We start from the raw sequence: 16,092 nt of genomic DNA, 5'->3' as shown, positions 1-16,092 counted from the left end.
CCCTTGAAAATACCGGCATCGCCAACTTCACGGTCTTTATGTGATAATCTAGAACAACATGACATGGAGATAACCAATCCATACCCAATATTACATCAAAGTCAACCATACGTAACAGCAAAAGGTTCACACGGGTCTCCAGACCCCCAATAAACATCACACATGACCGATACACGTGGTCTACAACAATAGTATCGCCTACCGGAGTAGATACATGAGCATATGAAACTAAAGACTCACAGGGCATATCCAAAAAATGAGCAAAATATGAGGTAACATATGAATACGTGGAGCCAGGGTCAAATAATACTAAGGCATCTCTGTGACAAACTAAGACAATACCTGTAATCACAACATCTGAAGCAATAGCATCTGGTCTGGCAGGGAGGGCATAGAAACGGGCCTGGTCGGGCGGGTGGTGGAGGAACTAGTGCTGGAGTCGAAGGCTGACTCCTATGCTGAGATGGACCTCCATGACGACGAGGATACTGCCTCCACATATGCCCACACTCCCCACACTCAAAATAACTCCCTGGTGCTAGTGGAGGGGACTGAAGGGAGCCCCTAGCACCGGGATAACTGGTAGAAAAATCTGGCATAGAGGAGCCCTGAACTGACGGAGCACGGGACGAACTCTGGGCTTGGAGGGCACTGAGTGATGAGTGGCCCTGATGAGAACTGTGAGAACTATGGCCCGATGATGCACCACGGTGAACTGGGCGGGATCACTGAGCATGCCTGAATGGAAGGCCTCTGCCGTGTTGGAACTGATTCCCATAAGGAGCACCACTAAATCCTCCATGTCCTCGAGGCCTCTTAACCTCCCTCTCAACGTTCTCCTGACTGCGAACCATCTCAATCTGCCGAGCAATGTCGACAACCTCATCAAAAGTAGCATCAGACACTTTTTTTCTGGTCATAAGCAATCGCAACTGATAAGTGAGGCCATCTATAAACCTCCTGATCCTCTCCCTATCTGTGGGAACCAACCAGATAGCATGACGGTCCAACTCCGAGAATCGTATCTCATACTACGTCACAGACATATCACCCTGGCAAAGCTGCTCAAACTGTCTGCACAGCTCCTCTCTACGGGACTAAGGCCGACGCCTCTCGTAAGTCTCCCACCATTTGAGAGCAGCCCCGGAAAACTGAAAAGTAGTGAATGAGACCCCACAAGACTCCAGAATACCAACTGTACAGAGTATCCTTTGACACCTGCCCAAGAAGTCCTGGGCATCCTCTCTCTGTGTGCCATTGAAAGGTGGAGGCTGGAGTCTCCCAAACCTCTCCAACCTACGCTGATCATCCTCAGGCATAGCAGGAACCACATAGTCCTGAGCAGCTGCAACCGGCTAGGCTGGTGGTGCCCCCGGTGTCTGGAGTTCCTGAACAACCTGCTCGAGTGTGCGAGGGACGAGAGTTTGAGTGCCTCCCCCAGCTTGAGAAGTGGTTGCGGCGGTCGAGAGAGAGACCGCCTGAGCAAGGCCGGTACACGCTATCAGAATCTGAGCTAGGGCCTCCTGAAGGCTTGGAATCACAATAGTCGCAAGTGGTGCCTGAGCTGGTGCATCAATAACTGGAATCTGATCCTGATCTGGGGCAATTGGTGGGTCTGCAGGTACTGCCCCAGCTGTTGTGGGGGCTGCACCTATGCCCCTACCGTGGCCTCTACCGTGACCTCGGCCTCTCGCAGCCCTGGCTGGTGGTACTGGTGGCCGTCCATCCTGACCAGCAGTACGAGTCCTCACCATCTGTGAGAGAATGAAATAACAAATGTTTAGTTACCAGAATCAACAGATTTGCACGACAAGAATTCAAGAATGTGAGATTTCCTAAAGGTACTGCAGCCTCTCGAAGATAAGTACAGACGTCTCCGTACCGATCCACAAAACTCTACTAAACCCGCTCATGACTCGTGAGACCTATGTAAGCTAGGCTCTGATACCAACTTGTCATGACCTAAAACCTAACCCGTCGTGATGGCGCCTATCGTGGTACTAGGAAAGCTGACACATTTCCAAAACACATCGATATTTCATTTAAAAGATAAGTCAAAGTTTTACTTTACTAGAATCTTCATTAAAGAGTTCAAACCAAAATAAAAATAAAATGCGTAAAAGATAGCCCGGCATCGGGGTGTCACTAAGTCATGAGCAACTACTACAAACTGTATGATAACATCAAGACTAGCATAGTACGGGAAAACCCAATACAACTAAGGGGAAGATAAGGAAGGAGAAAAGCAGAGTTGCGATCGCTAGGCAGCTACCTTGCTATCTCCGATGATCCGCTACTGAATATATCAACAACCGCTACCGTGGCCAGAAATGTCTGGATCTGCACACAAGGTGCAGGGAGTAACGTGAGTACACTAACTCAGTAAGTAACAGCAGTAAATAAAGGCTGAGAAGTAGTGACGAGCTAGATGCAAGTATAGTTCATATCACAAAATTTCCGTAAAGTACAACATGCTTTAAAAACCAGTGTTTAAGTTAAATCGGCTTGTTTAAATCCAGTTCAGGTAAAACCAATAAAAATATCTTTCAATAATTCTCAAATAAGGACTCAAAGAAGCTATGAGCACACCGAATGAAATCATTTACCGCCTCTCGGGCAAAACATCACTCAGTCCTCCCAATCACTCCAACCTCACAATCACTCATGCCTCACAATCGCTCATGCCTCCCAATCACTCGGCACACGCACTCAGTAGGTACCTGCGATCACTGGGGGTGTGTACAGACTTCGGAGGGGCTCCTACATCCCAAACGCTATAATCTGCACGGACAACTCACGTGCTGCACGGACAACTCACGTGCTATAATATCATATCAGAATCCGCACGGACAACTAACATTCTAAGGTACAATACCTCACAAATATGCCCTCGACCTCACTCAGTCATAAACCTCTCCAGTCTCTCGGGCTTCGAGAAATCAAAGAAATCAGCCCAAACAAAATTAACATGATGCAACAAATAGAATAACAGAGACTGGGCTTTGATGTAAGAATACATGAACATGACTGAGTGCGGTATATCAACTAAAGCAGTGAGAGGACAATAAGAAATGACCTCTAAGGGTCCAAACAACAGTGACATAAGGCCTAGACATGGTATCTAGCATGATTTACAGTAAATCTTTCTAAAGCACATAAAGAGCATATAGCTATAAAAGGAAGCAGAAATAGGGAAAACGGGGCTACAACTCTCGAAATGACCGGCCGGGTCGTTACCTCAAACCAAGACCGTGCCAAGGCAATGTTATTCCTACGCCATCACCTTGATGAATGCTTGAAAATGGAATATCTCACTATTAAAGATCCAGTCATACTGTGGAATAATTTGAAAGATAGATATGACCACCTGAAGATGGTTGTTCTTCCACAGGCACGTTATGATTGGACTCATCTAAAGCTACAAGATTTTAAATCTATCAGTGAGTATAATTCTGCTATGTTCAGAATTATTTCCCAATTGAAACTATGTGGTGATAATATTCTGAACTTATCTCACATCTTCTTGTAGCCGAGCAACATAATGGGCTATTAATGAAAAATCATGAAAGCCGACCTATTGGTTCTTGTCCATTCTCTGAAGTGAATAAGACGAACTTCCACCAAGCTAAGTGTGGAAGAGGACGTGGCCCCAGTCGTGGTCATGGCCGTGGTCAGGGAAGAAACTCTAATCATGGTAATAATAATGCACCAAAGAACCCTCCTAACCACCAGTAGTGGAAAAGAAAGGAACAAAAGCATGAAGCGGTGCAAGCAGCAAAGCCAAAAAATGCATGCTATAGATGTGGAGGAAAAAGGCACTGGTCACATACATGTCGTACGCCAAAGCACCTGGTTGAGTTGTATCAAGCCTCCCTGAAGAAGACAGAGAAAAATATTGAAGCAAATTTTATTTCTGAAGATAATTTAGACTTCATGCATTTGGATGTAGCTGATTACTTTGCACTTCCGAAAGGAGAAACAAGTCATGTGATCGGTGATGAATCTGTAGAGATGTAAATATTTTAATTTTTATTATTTGTTGTTGATAGTATGGTTATGTAATTGTTGTACATAAATAAAAGTTATGCTTTGATAATGATGTTTACTATCATATTTATTTTGTTTATGTCATTTTGAAGAATATGAATAATCCTCAAATTATGTTTGGATCAAAGACCAATCATGAAGATATTTGTGTAATTGATAGTGGAACAACTCATGCCATATTCAAAGATCAGAAATATTTTTCTTATTTGCATAGGGAGAAAGCAAATGTTTCAACAATTTCTGGTAATATAAGTTTAATTAAAGGCTCCGGAAGAGCCACTATATTTCTGTCTAAGGGAATAAAACTTATAATATACAATGCATTATTCTCCTCCAAGTCCTGAAGAAACTTGTTGAGTTTTGTGGATATCCGCTGAAATGGGTATCATGTTGAGACGATAGATGAAATTAATATGGAATATCTTTGAATTACGAAGAATGTTTCTGGCCAGAAGTGGATTGCAGAAAAGTTACCAACTTTATCTTATGGATTATACTATTCAAAGATTAGTACAGTTGAAACACACTCTATCGTAAACCAGAAGTTTACTGATTCAAATATTTTTATGCTTTGGCATGGCCGTTTGGGCCATCCTGGATCAATAATGATGAGACGAATTACTGAAAATTCGAGTGGGCATCCATTAAAGAACCTGAAGATTCTTACAAATAATGAATTTTCTTGTGATGCTTGTTATCAAGGCAAAATGATCACTAAACCATCACCAATGAAGGTTGGCATTGAATCCCGTGCCTTTTTAGAACGTACACATGGAGATATATGTGGACATATTCACCCATCAAGTGGGTTGTTTAGATATTTTATGGTCCTAATAGATGCATCTTCAAGATGGTCTCATGTGTGCCTACTATAATCTCGCAACCTGGCGTTTGCAAAGCTATTAGCCCAAATTATCCGATTAAGGGCACAATTCCCAAATTATCCTATAAAGGCTATTCGCCTTGATAATGTTGGAGAATTCTTATCTCAAGTTTTTGATGATTATTGTCTATCAGTTGGGATACAAATTGAACATCTTGTATCTTATGTTCATACTCAAAATGGCCTTGCATAGTCATTTATTAAATGCCTGCAATTGATAGCAAGACCACTACTTATGAAAACAAAATTGCCCACTACTCTTTGGGGTCATGCTATCTTGCATGCAACATCACTTATCCGTCTCAGACCGACACATTATAATAAATATTCTCCGTCACAATTAGTTTTTGGTCATGAACTAAATATTGCCCATATACGAATTTTTGGATGTGTTGTATATGTGCCAGTAGCACCACCACAACGCAGTAAGATGGGCCCGCAGAGAAGATTAGGAATATATGTTGGGTTTGAATCACCCTCTATTATTCGCTATCTTGAACCATTGACGGGAGATTTATTTACTGCTCGATTTGCAGATTGTCGGTTTGATGAAATAAATTTCCCACAATTAGGGGGAGAGAAAAAGGAAATCAAAAGAGAAATTATGTGAAAAGTTTCATCATTATCCCATTTTGATCCACGTACCCCTATATGTAATCAGGAGGTCCAGAAGATCATTCATTTAAAAAATATAGCAAATCAAATGTCAGATGCGTTTACTGATTTGAAAATGATAACTAAGTCACATATCCCTACAAAGAATGTGCCTATCCGAATGGATGTCCCACCAGAACCATCTACTAGCATGAGAGCTAGTGAACCTAAAGGACGCCTGAAGCGTGGTAGACCTTTGGGTTCTAAGGATCGAAATCCTCGAAAAAAAAAACAACAAATGATCAAAACGATACTATGAAGGGATCCCCAGAAGAGATCCAAGATCTGATTAGTTCTGAGATTTCTGAAGAAATCAATGAACCCGAGACTCAAGTGAGTGAGAAGCTTTTAATAAGTTCTACCGGTGAAGGGATTAATTTATATTGATCTGAAATAGTGGTGGATAATATTTTTGCATATAATGTTGCACTTAACATTATGCAAGATAGTGAGGATCTTAAACCTCGATCTGTCGAAGAATGTCGAAAAAGATCTGATTGGCTAAAATGGCAAGAGGCAATTCAATTAGAATTGAACGTACTTGCTAAAAGAGAGGTCTTTGGACCAGTAGTCCAAACACCTACTGGTATAAAACCAGTTGGTCATAAATGGATTTTTGTGCGAAAAAGGAATGATAAAAATGAAATTGAAAGATACAAAGCTCGCCTTGTCGCACAAGGATTCTCACAACGGCCTGGAGTCGATTTTGATGAAACATATTCACCTGTTATGGATGCCATAACATTTCGATATCTCATCAGTTTAGCACTACATGAAAAGCTTGAAATGTATCTAATGGATGTAGTTACAGCTTATCTGTACAGTTCACTTGATAATGAAATTTATATGAAAATTCCCGAAGGACTTAAAATGCCTGAAGCGAATCCAAAATCTCGGGAAATATATTCAATCAGATTATAAAGATTTTTGTATGGTTTAAAGAAATCTGGGCGTATGTGGTATAATTGCCTCAGTGAATATTTGCTTAAAGAGGGTTACATAAATGATGTTATTTGTCTATGTATTTTTATAAAGAAAATGGCATCAGAATTTGTTATACTTGTTGTTTATGTTGATGACATAAATCTTGTAGTAACTCGAGAAGAGCTCCAAAAGGCAATTGAATATCTTAAGAAAGAATTTGAGATGAAAGATCTTGGAAAGACAAAACTTTATTTTGGTCTGCAAATTGAATATATAGCAGACGTGATCTTTATCCATCAATCTACCTATACATAAAGGGTCTTAAAACGCTTTTACATGGACAAAGCGCACCCATTGAGTACACCAATGGTTGTTCGATCACTTGAAGTGAATAATAATTTGTTCCGACCTCCAGAAGAGGATGAGGAACTCCTTGGTCCCGAAATACCTTATCTTAGTGCAATTGGTGCACTTATGTATCTTGCTAATGCTACAAGGCCTGACATAACATTTTCTGTTAATTTACTAGCAAGATATAGCTCTTCTCCTACACAGAGACATTGGAACGAGATTAAGCATATATTACGATATTTAAAGGAAACACTTGATATGGGTTTATTTTATTTTAACAAAGGTAGTGCAGATCTTGTTGGTTATGCAGATGCATGTTATTTATCTGATCCACATAAAGCTCGATCTTAAACCGGGTACGTGTTTACATGTGGAGGTACTGCCATATCATGGCGCTCCACAAAGCAATCTATTATTGCTACTTCTTCAAATCATGCTGAGATAATAGCTATTCATGAAGCAAGTAGGGAGTGCGTGTGATTGAGATCTGATTCATTTTATTCAAGAAAAATGTGGTTTGAAATGTGATAAAAGATCCACAATTTTATACGAAGATAATGCTGCATGCATAGCCCAATTAAAGGGAGGTTTTATAAAAGGAGATAGAACGAAGCACATTTCACCAAAATTATTCTATACACATGATTTTCAGAAAAATGGTGACATTGATGTGCAACAAATCTGTTCAAGTGTCAATCCGGCATATTTATTCACTAAATCTTTGCCAACTTTAACTTTTGAGAAGATGGTATACATGATTACAATGCAGAGACTCAAATATTTGAAACAAGGTTTTTATGAGGGGGAGTAAAATACGCGCTATACTATTTTTCCCTTACTAAGGTTTTTTCCACAGGGTTTTCCTTATAAAGGTTTTAATGAGATAACTAGTTATGCGTATTACTAAATATGTGTACTCTTTTTCCTTCACTAGGATTTTTTCCCACCGGATTTTTCCTAGTAAGGTTTTAATTTGAAAATAAGCTTCCTGAAGAAGCTTATCTATATGAGACTTTGCCATAATTATGTTTATCTATTTAGTACTCTATTGGAAATAAGTCTCTTGAAGAAACTTATCCTTTCAGTACCCCGTTATGGATAAACATCACACCCGATAGAAAATTATCTATATCTGGTACAATGAGCTTATTATTTTGGTACCCCGCTATGGATAAATATTACCCCCGGTAGAAGATTATCTATATCTGGTATAATGAGCTTATCCTTTCGGTACTCCGTTATGGATAAACATTACCCCGGTAGAAGATTATCTATATCTGGTAAAGTAGCAGCTTGCTTTCTTCTATAAATAGAGGAGATTTCATTTCATTATGTACATAAGTTTGAAGTTTGAATAATATATTAGTTTCTCTCTATACTTGTCTTTACTTTACGGTCTTTATTTTATAACACTCATATATTTGTTTAGTTTTTCTTTTTTCTTTTTCATTTTTAAGTTTTGTCATAAGAATATTTATAGCACCATTGGCAAATTTCACTTCTTCAAATACACACAAAGATCATCAACTTTAAATTGGACACAAACTTATCCAAAACTAATTATGTCTACTATTGTCCCATACAATTTTTTAGGTTGCATTTTTAAAAAAGAAAAAGAAAAAGTTGAAGATGAATTTTTGCGGAAAAATTGCAGTTTTCAAAAAGTATTAATTTTATTTTTTTCTCTTTTTGCAAAAGTTATTTTTCAGCTAAACGGCAATACTAATAATTTCTCAACTTTTATAAAGACTAATTTTCTTTTCTCTTTTGGTAATTCATTGAAAATTATTTTTTGCAAAGAAAAATACAACTAATTTCGGCCAACCAATCAATTTTGTATTTTTCCCAATATCTTTTAAAATGCCAAATAGTGCTTAATGGCGGATAATGTTTAATAGTGAATAATACTTAAGATGCCGAATAATTTTTAATGGCAAAAAATACTTAATAGCGAATAATGGTTAACCTTGAATATTGCTTAACATTGATTTTTCCTTTTTGTTTGCAAAAGTTATTTTCCAGCTAAACGGCAAAAAACAATTTATTCAATTTTTACCAAGACTGAAAAACTTCCGTTGAGAATGGATTTTGCAAAAAAAGAAATGAAAAAAGAATTGCAAAAACTCATATACAGGCTAACTATTTTTAGTGTGCTAGGGTGTTTCTTGCATTAGCATTTTCATTAGTCTCAACAATAACAGATTTGATCTTGCAATTGACATTTGAGGCAGAACCGCAGAATGAAATGTACACTAGCAATGAACTATTTATCTGCATATTTTATCCTCATCTTGGGTTATTTTACACTTGACAAAATTAAACAATTCAACTTCCCAGCCAATACGTGTTACCAAGGGCCAACAAAAGGATAAATAAAAACCTTGTTTTTAGTGTGTTTGGCCAAGCTTCTAAAATTCAACTTATTTTGAAAAGTGTTTTTTCTCAAAGTTGCTTTTCTCAAAAATACTTTTGGTGAAAAATAATTTGTGTTTGACTTATTAATTTGAAAAGTATTTCTGAGCAACAATTAGTGTTTGACCAAGCTTTTAAAAAATATTTCTAAGTGTATTTTTTTCAAAAAGTATTTTTCAAAAAGTGCTTCCGGAAAGAAGTTACGTTTTTCTGCTTCTCCAAAATTGCTTCTGTTTCTACTCAAAAGCACTTATTTTTCTTCTAAAAGCTTGGCCATGAAGAAAAAAAAAACCTTCAAAAAAATGCGCCTTTTTCTTTAAGCACTTTTGGTCTTGAAAAAGCTTGGCCAAACAAGCTATTAGTATTTACATGAACATGCATCTCCTCAGTGAGGATAGTTTTACACCATCACCCATATAACATTTCCATTGCGTTCACCTACTACAACAATTCTGTCCTTCCTAGAGGCTCCTATCTTGAAAAGGGAAAACACCTATTTCAAGACTACAACCCATCTTCAGATTCTCTCACCATTGATCATTTACTAAGAATTAAATGGTTACATCGTATAGACTTGGCTGCATAACACACAGTAAGATTTCTCAAGTCGGCGTAAATTCTGTCCATCTACATCTTGTTCTGGAAGCTAACTCTGCAGAACCACAAACGTCTACATTTAGAGGAAGTGATAAGGGAACTCGTAGCTACAACAACGGACGATAAAAACAGTATGATATCTAAATGGATGAATTCAAAAGGTAGAGATCACCTAGGCACTAATTTACTGTTTCCTCCACATGTTGAGGATTCCAGCTGCAAGAGACTTCAGATTCCTCCACATAGATGAATTGCTTTCAGCTTGTGTATCAGCCTTGTGCTCATTGGATAATTCCCTATATGAAGCTAGTTCATGTCAGATAAGGTGTAAACATAGACTCATCATATATAAATGATTCTATATGAAAAACCAATAAACTAAAGCAGGATTGGACACCTCTGATTGGCCTTCTCTGCTGATCTGTCAAATGCAAGCATATAAGCATAATTATGAGCTGATTTAAGATGCCCTAAGCTAAGAATAATCAATTCCGAGTTTAACTGCATCAACCAGTTAATCAATTTCAACCCACATTTTGATGCTTGAAATAATCAACTTTTCATTATTTGCTTGACTGATTCTGCACCTTTGAACTACTCCAAAGTGTAATACTGTAAGTCTATCACACATTAAAATGATACTTCGAAAGGAAAGATGACAAGTCCAATTTGTGCAAGTCATAGTCCAATTATTACTAGTATTATTATAATAGTAATTAATCATTGCTATATTAAGAGGTTTCTGTTTTTTTGTGTGGAGGGGTTTGTGGGGTGGGGGTGGTGAGGATAGGACAAGACATAGCATCCGTCAACAAATATTGACAGACACAGATAACCAGGTTACCTTGTAGGCTCTTCCAATTCAGGTGAACGTTTTTTCTCATCCGTCAGCTTCAGGCCATCAAATTTGAAAGTTTCCATAGTGGAGACTTTCTGTTTTATGTTAGTCTCAGGTTCCTCAGAATGTGAAAAGGTTTCTAGCTCTGGTTCAAGAACTTGTGCAGCAGCATCTTTATTATCCTGCATTAGAAACTTATTTATTTTACCACATGCAAGATACAAGAGGAAACATGGGAAAATGTAAAAATTCAGATTCATGAACTTTGAAAGGAAATAGATAGTAAGATAGCTTGCCATGTCTTTTTTCCTTTAAAACCTGATTTTGTGGAGCCCTCAGAAGAGGATTCAAAGCCTATTTGAAAAATCACCATAGTGGTGGATAATGATGAAGTCATTGTACGTCTTACAATTACTATAAATTCAAATTCAAGAACTCTTAACAGGGACAAAAATGTGATCAAATTTCAATATCAGATGAACTCAAAGAGCACTGAGTTCTATTGCATACTTACACTTCCAGAAATTCTTGACATCTCCTGCAAGAAAGACTTCTCTGCTGCAATTGGAGTTTGTGGCTTTGCCCCTGCCTCATAGTTGCTATTAGTATCGCCATCTATGGTTAATGGTTGAGCTTCTTGAGATATGCCTACATCAACTGCTTGTCGATCACTTAGGATTTCTTTGAGTTCAGGTGAGGTCTTCCTGTTCTGAGTGAATTCTTTTTCCAATGAAATCCCATTTCTTAACGGACCATCTTCGCATTCTCCATGTTTGAGAGCTGTTGCAATGCTTAAAGTCTCTTCAACTTTGGTCAGTAATTTGTCCTTCCTAGTTGCAGCTTCTCCTGCGGAAGCTTCTTTAACCACAGTGACTTTATGTTCAACTGGCATTTTAGAATTGTACTGCAGTTCTTGTACAAGCCTCTTGATAGTGTAATACGAGCCACCAACTTCTTTCATTGCCTTCTTAGTAGGTGGAAATTTTCCACCATTCATGGCTCTATATCTGCAAAATGGATAATAGATGATTAGCTGACCTTAAACTTCAGAACTCCACCGTAAAACCTGCAAACCAAATTAAGGACCTGCTTCAATGTGTACACATTAGTTATAAGCATTCATTATTTGCACTTGATGCTATGTAAAAGTGGTAAAGGAACAGATATAGACCTAAATAGTAGTTTGATGCTATGTTGAATGAACTCTCCAAAATGTTGCCGCACCCGTGTCGGATCCTCCAAAAATACACTACCTTTGGAGGAGGCGACATGCACCCTGCGACATTTTCGGAGGGTCCGAGCAACATAGGTCTGATTGACATAAAAACTATTCCAAAAGAAAATATGATCAGGACTAGTGGTGGCAAAATGGTTAAAATAAAATAGTTAACCACCCATATTATCCACTAAAAAATGGGTTGGATAATGAATTTTTTTAAAACGGGTTAATATGGATAAGAACCATATTATCCATGTGGAAAATGGACAACTAATGGGTTTAACTTTTACATTTGTAAAGACTCATATTGGGGGTTTCTCAAGTTTGGGAGATTAGGAATTCTCCCAAGAGTGATCATATTCAAGAAGTCATGGATAATATACCTATATTATCCGTCGGTTAACCCGTTTTTATCCGTATTAAATATGGGTTTGGTCGGATAATTTATCCGTTTTTTCATTAACCGCTTTCGATCCGTCCCATATCCGACTCGACCCGCCCGTTTGCCACCCTTAGTCAGGAGTATAGGCAATTTTATTCCACCTGAGTACAGACAACAACAACAACAACCACCCAGTATAATCCCACTAGTGGGGTTTGGGGAGGGTAGTGTGTACGCAGACCTTACCCCTACCCTGGGATAGAGAGGCTGTTTCCGATAAACCCTCGGCAGCCCTCCCTCCAAGAACTCTCCACCTTGCTCTTGGGGTGACTCGAACTCACAAACTCTTGGTTGGAAGTGGAGGGTGCTCACCACTAGAGCAACCCACTCTTGTCCCACCTGAGTACAAAGAAGATACAAAATCTCTACACATCAGCTGTAATATCCTTATAGACAACCAGGAGTACTCACAAATAAATTCTAACTCGGTTCAGACACAGGTTCGATGACTTTCAATACTAAGGTTCCCGTAATCCAGAGACAACAATACCTTTTAGGAACTCCTAAAGGGCATCCAGGAGCACTGTCATGATTGACACATCAAAAGCGACTATTCAGTAACATTGCCAAAGAAGATAATATATCGCGTAGCCCCTTCATCTTTCCGCACTACCACTAGTGTTTTTCTCTTACTTATAAGTAAATAGAAGAAAATTAAATCAAAGAACACTTCAAGAGATCAATAAATCTAGAAAATATATGCTTCATTTTCCATGAAAATGAGAGTAACATATTCTTGTTGATTTAGCAGACTTCCAAAAATCAAAACTAAGCACAAAAATTTTCATTTATACTTCTATAAATCTGCTCTGCCCCTAGGATCACCAATTCACTTGGCCATAGTCCTATTTGTTGCTTTCAGAGATCAACCAAATAACCAATTTAAGAATGCTATCTTTTTTGCTTATCATCAATTCCATCAGTAAGAGAATGAGTTCATTGGTTCACTTATACAGTGAGAATGGATCTCACTAGTGTAGATCAACCAAGAGAAAAAGAGCATCATACAATCATTAGAACTCCACCAGGTCATTGATACAGTACAAAAAGAGGTCATATAACAGGTTTTTGCAGCCAAATCTAGAAAAAGGACTCGAAAGACGCAAGGGAAAACCTTCTGATGAAGCATCCACGGGGAGGGATACAATTGAGAACAATGATTTCCAAGAAAACATGTGTTGATTATCTTGGTGCCATATCTGGATACATGATACTTTACACAAGTTAATTATTTGAGGAGGGAAGAAACGGGAATGTTCCAACAAGAAGTAAAATACTCTCCACCATATTCAAGAACCCTAACGGAACCTCACCCTTTTCCCTCCAAATTAGTCAACCAAATGCTTCAATCACCAAACTGAATAAAACGGAGGAAACTTTATTTGTATAAGATGGTGATGAAGATCATGTCTTGGCTCCCCTTAATAATGAGTAAAAACTAAGACATAATTATCCAATATCCAATTTTATTTAGCCTCCATAAATTTTCATATATGAAACTTCACTCTCTAATGACTTTCGAATGAAATTCAGAGCATTCTTTATGCCTATTTGCTTAGCTGTAGCCCATTGCATCAGTTGTTCCCAATTTGTCAACGTCAAGTATAAGGGTTGGATTTGAAAATACCTCCAGCAAAATTTGTCACACAGGTCAAATAATGTATAGCACCAAACTTCAGAATTTGGGGACTTGGGTGCCTAATTTTCCATTTGTTTAGTCATGTGAGTGCAACAATAGAGTTGCTCTTCCGGTGATTGTAGGTCACGGTTCGAGGCGTGGAAACAACATTTTTTGCAGAAATTTTAACAGGAAGGCTGCAGGTATATGTCCACTCTCTCACTACCCCACACTAGCCAATGACAGATGTAGAGCACAAGTACTGGGTTCATCTTAACCTAGTGGTTTCGACACTAAGTATAGATACATATTTGAAAAATCACCAGAATTTTAACAAATATTAGATTCTAAACCCATAATTGCAAAAGTGTAATGGGGGCATTAGTAAAACATAAAGGTTGAAACCATCAAATTAAAATCATGGATCCGCCTCGGGCCACTAACTGAAAAGCACTAAGCCCTTGTAAACACAAGAAAAGAGAAGCAAAGAGTCAACCTAAAAAGAAGGGAAAACGATATAATACTTGTTAACAAAAGCTTCCACCATTGCTTTCCTTTCATCCTTTGATACCCTTTTGCGTTGCCTTTTAACTGCCGCTAAATCCGACGGAACAGTGGAAGCAGCATACGACTTCCCACGAACTGAATTTGAAGCACCATCAACAACTACAACAGATTATGCATGCATTCGTTATTTCCTAGGATTACTTTTTGCTCAAAATGTTGATGATCCCAGGATACTACTTTACAGCCAGATGCCCAGATTAACCAAAATAAATAAATAAATACTAGTAATAAAATTCAAGAGAAGAAGAAAAATACCTCGTTTGAAGAGATTTATAGAGAGTCGCCGAACAATCTGCATCTCTAAGTATATAAAATCAACCCAACAGTATACACATAATAATATATACTAAAATATTTGAAGTGAAAGCTTTGAAAGTGAAGGAGTTGGCGAAGGAGGGTTTAAGATTCCAAAATTAATCTGTTTCACTTTGGGGACTGAGGTTTAAGACAAGCTCTAGAAAATTATAAGAGGGCGTTTTTTTTAATTTTTTCCCCTTTAAAGGGTTCTTTTTTACTTTACTTTTTTCGGAAAGAGGGCTCTTTTACAGTCAACCACTTGATAACATCTTCATTATAAATATCATTTTTTTCTGGTTAGTGTTAGTGTTGTAAAACTATTAATAAATGTGTATGTTCACTGGTGCCAATACTTTCGTCCATGACGCAAATAACATACCATTACTCATCACTATTTTGATGGTAACGGCCACACCTTTATAACCCTTCCCATGATCTCAATTGTTAATGTCATGTTTAAGATAATGCTTTTATAATATTCTATGTAATAGTATAAATAGAGGCATGAAATGTGATATGAGACACACTCGAACACTTGATAAAAAAGAAAATTATCTCTTCTTCTTTTATTCTATTACTTATTTTCTTGTTTTATATTATTATTGTGAACCACATTTCTTAATACGTTATCAGCACGAAGTTGAGCTCTTTTCGTTGTTCAAGCGTATCTATTCATTCTGTTTTCTTCGTTGTATATTTTGATTTCATGATTAATGTATTTAGTATGCAGTTTTATAATTTCTCACATCTCTGGACATGTGTAAAAGTAGAGAATTCTATGTTTCTTTATTTTAAGTTGTTTGCATGATTGTCACGTGAAAGTTGCTAATTTTCATGTTAATAGAATGGATTGAGAAAAGAACACTTGATTTATGTTTTTCGACATTTGAAATTGTGTTAAAGTTATCATTTTTGTTCTAGGTAACATTAGATATATTAATAATTTGAAAAAAATAGTATTCTTTTTTATGGAATTATCACTTTAGTGTATAAAAATCACAAATTTGATATTATGTCAATCGTTTCTGTACGCTATTATCCTAATAATTTTTAATTATTTATCTTCTTTGATAGTTTTCACTATGTCGAATTTGTCAAAACTTGAGTTTGTGGCACTTGACATTTCTAGAAAGAATTACCTATCATGGGTTCTCGATGTTGAGATTCACTTAAGCCGCTAAAGGTCTTGGTGACACCATTACTCAGGGTAATGAGGCATCAAGTCAGGACAAAGCGAAGGTCA

At 37.6% G+C, this 16,092-nt stretch overlaps 1 protein-coding gene across 3 annotated transcripts; it reads right to left on the bottom strand.

The window, feature by feature from the left end:
- Positions 1-9,603: 9,603 nt before the first annotated feature.
- On the bottom strand, positions 9,604-15,033 carry LOC107767393 (uncharacterized). Of its 3 annotated transcripts, none has more exons than XM_016586392.2 (7): positions 14,808-15,033; positions 14,482-14,651; positions 11,221-11,713; positions 10,713-10,888; positions 10,266-10,289; positions 10,041-10,164; positions 9,604-9,923 (listed from the first exon to the last, which is right to left on the bottom strand). In XM_016586392.2, the coding sequence occupies exons 2-6, from the start codon at positions 14,544-14,546 to the stop codon at positions 10,053-10,055; spliced, it is 870 nt and encodes a 289-aa protein (XP_016441878.1). In that variant the 5' UTR covers positions 14,547-14,651; positions 14,808-15,033; the 3' UTR covers positions 9,604-9,923; positions 10,041-10,052. The 3 variants fall into 3 exon arrangements, with proteins under 3 accessions (XP_016441878.1, XP_016441876.1, XP_016441877.1); XM_016586390.2 differs by having other exon boundaries at positions 14,510-14,651; positions 14,808-15,029; XM_016586391.2 differs by lacking the exon at positions 10,266-10,289 and having other exon boundaries at positions 14,510-14,651; positions 14,808-15,025.
- Between the last annotated feature and the right edge of the window lie 1,059 nt (positions 15,034-16,092).

Source organism: Nicotiana tabacum, chromosome 4, assembly GCF_000715075.1.
Source record: "Nicotiana tabacum cultivar K326 chromosome 4, ASM71507v2, whole genome shotgun sequence".
Classification (NCBI taxonomy): Eukaryota; Viridiplantae; Streptophyta; class Magnoliopsida; order Solanales; family Solanaceae; genus Nicotiana; species Nicotiana tabacum.
Note: the sequence above shows the minus strand (reverse complement) of the source record. Positions and strands in the feature narration are given on the sequence as shown.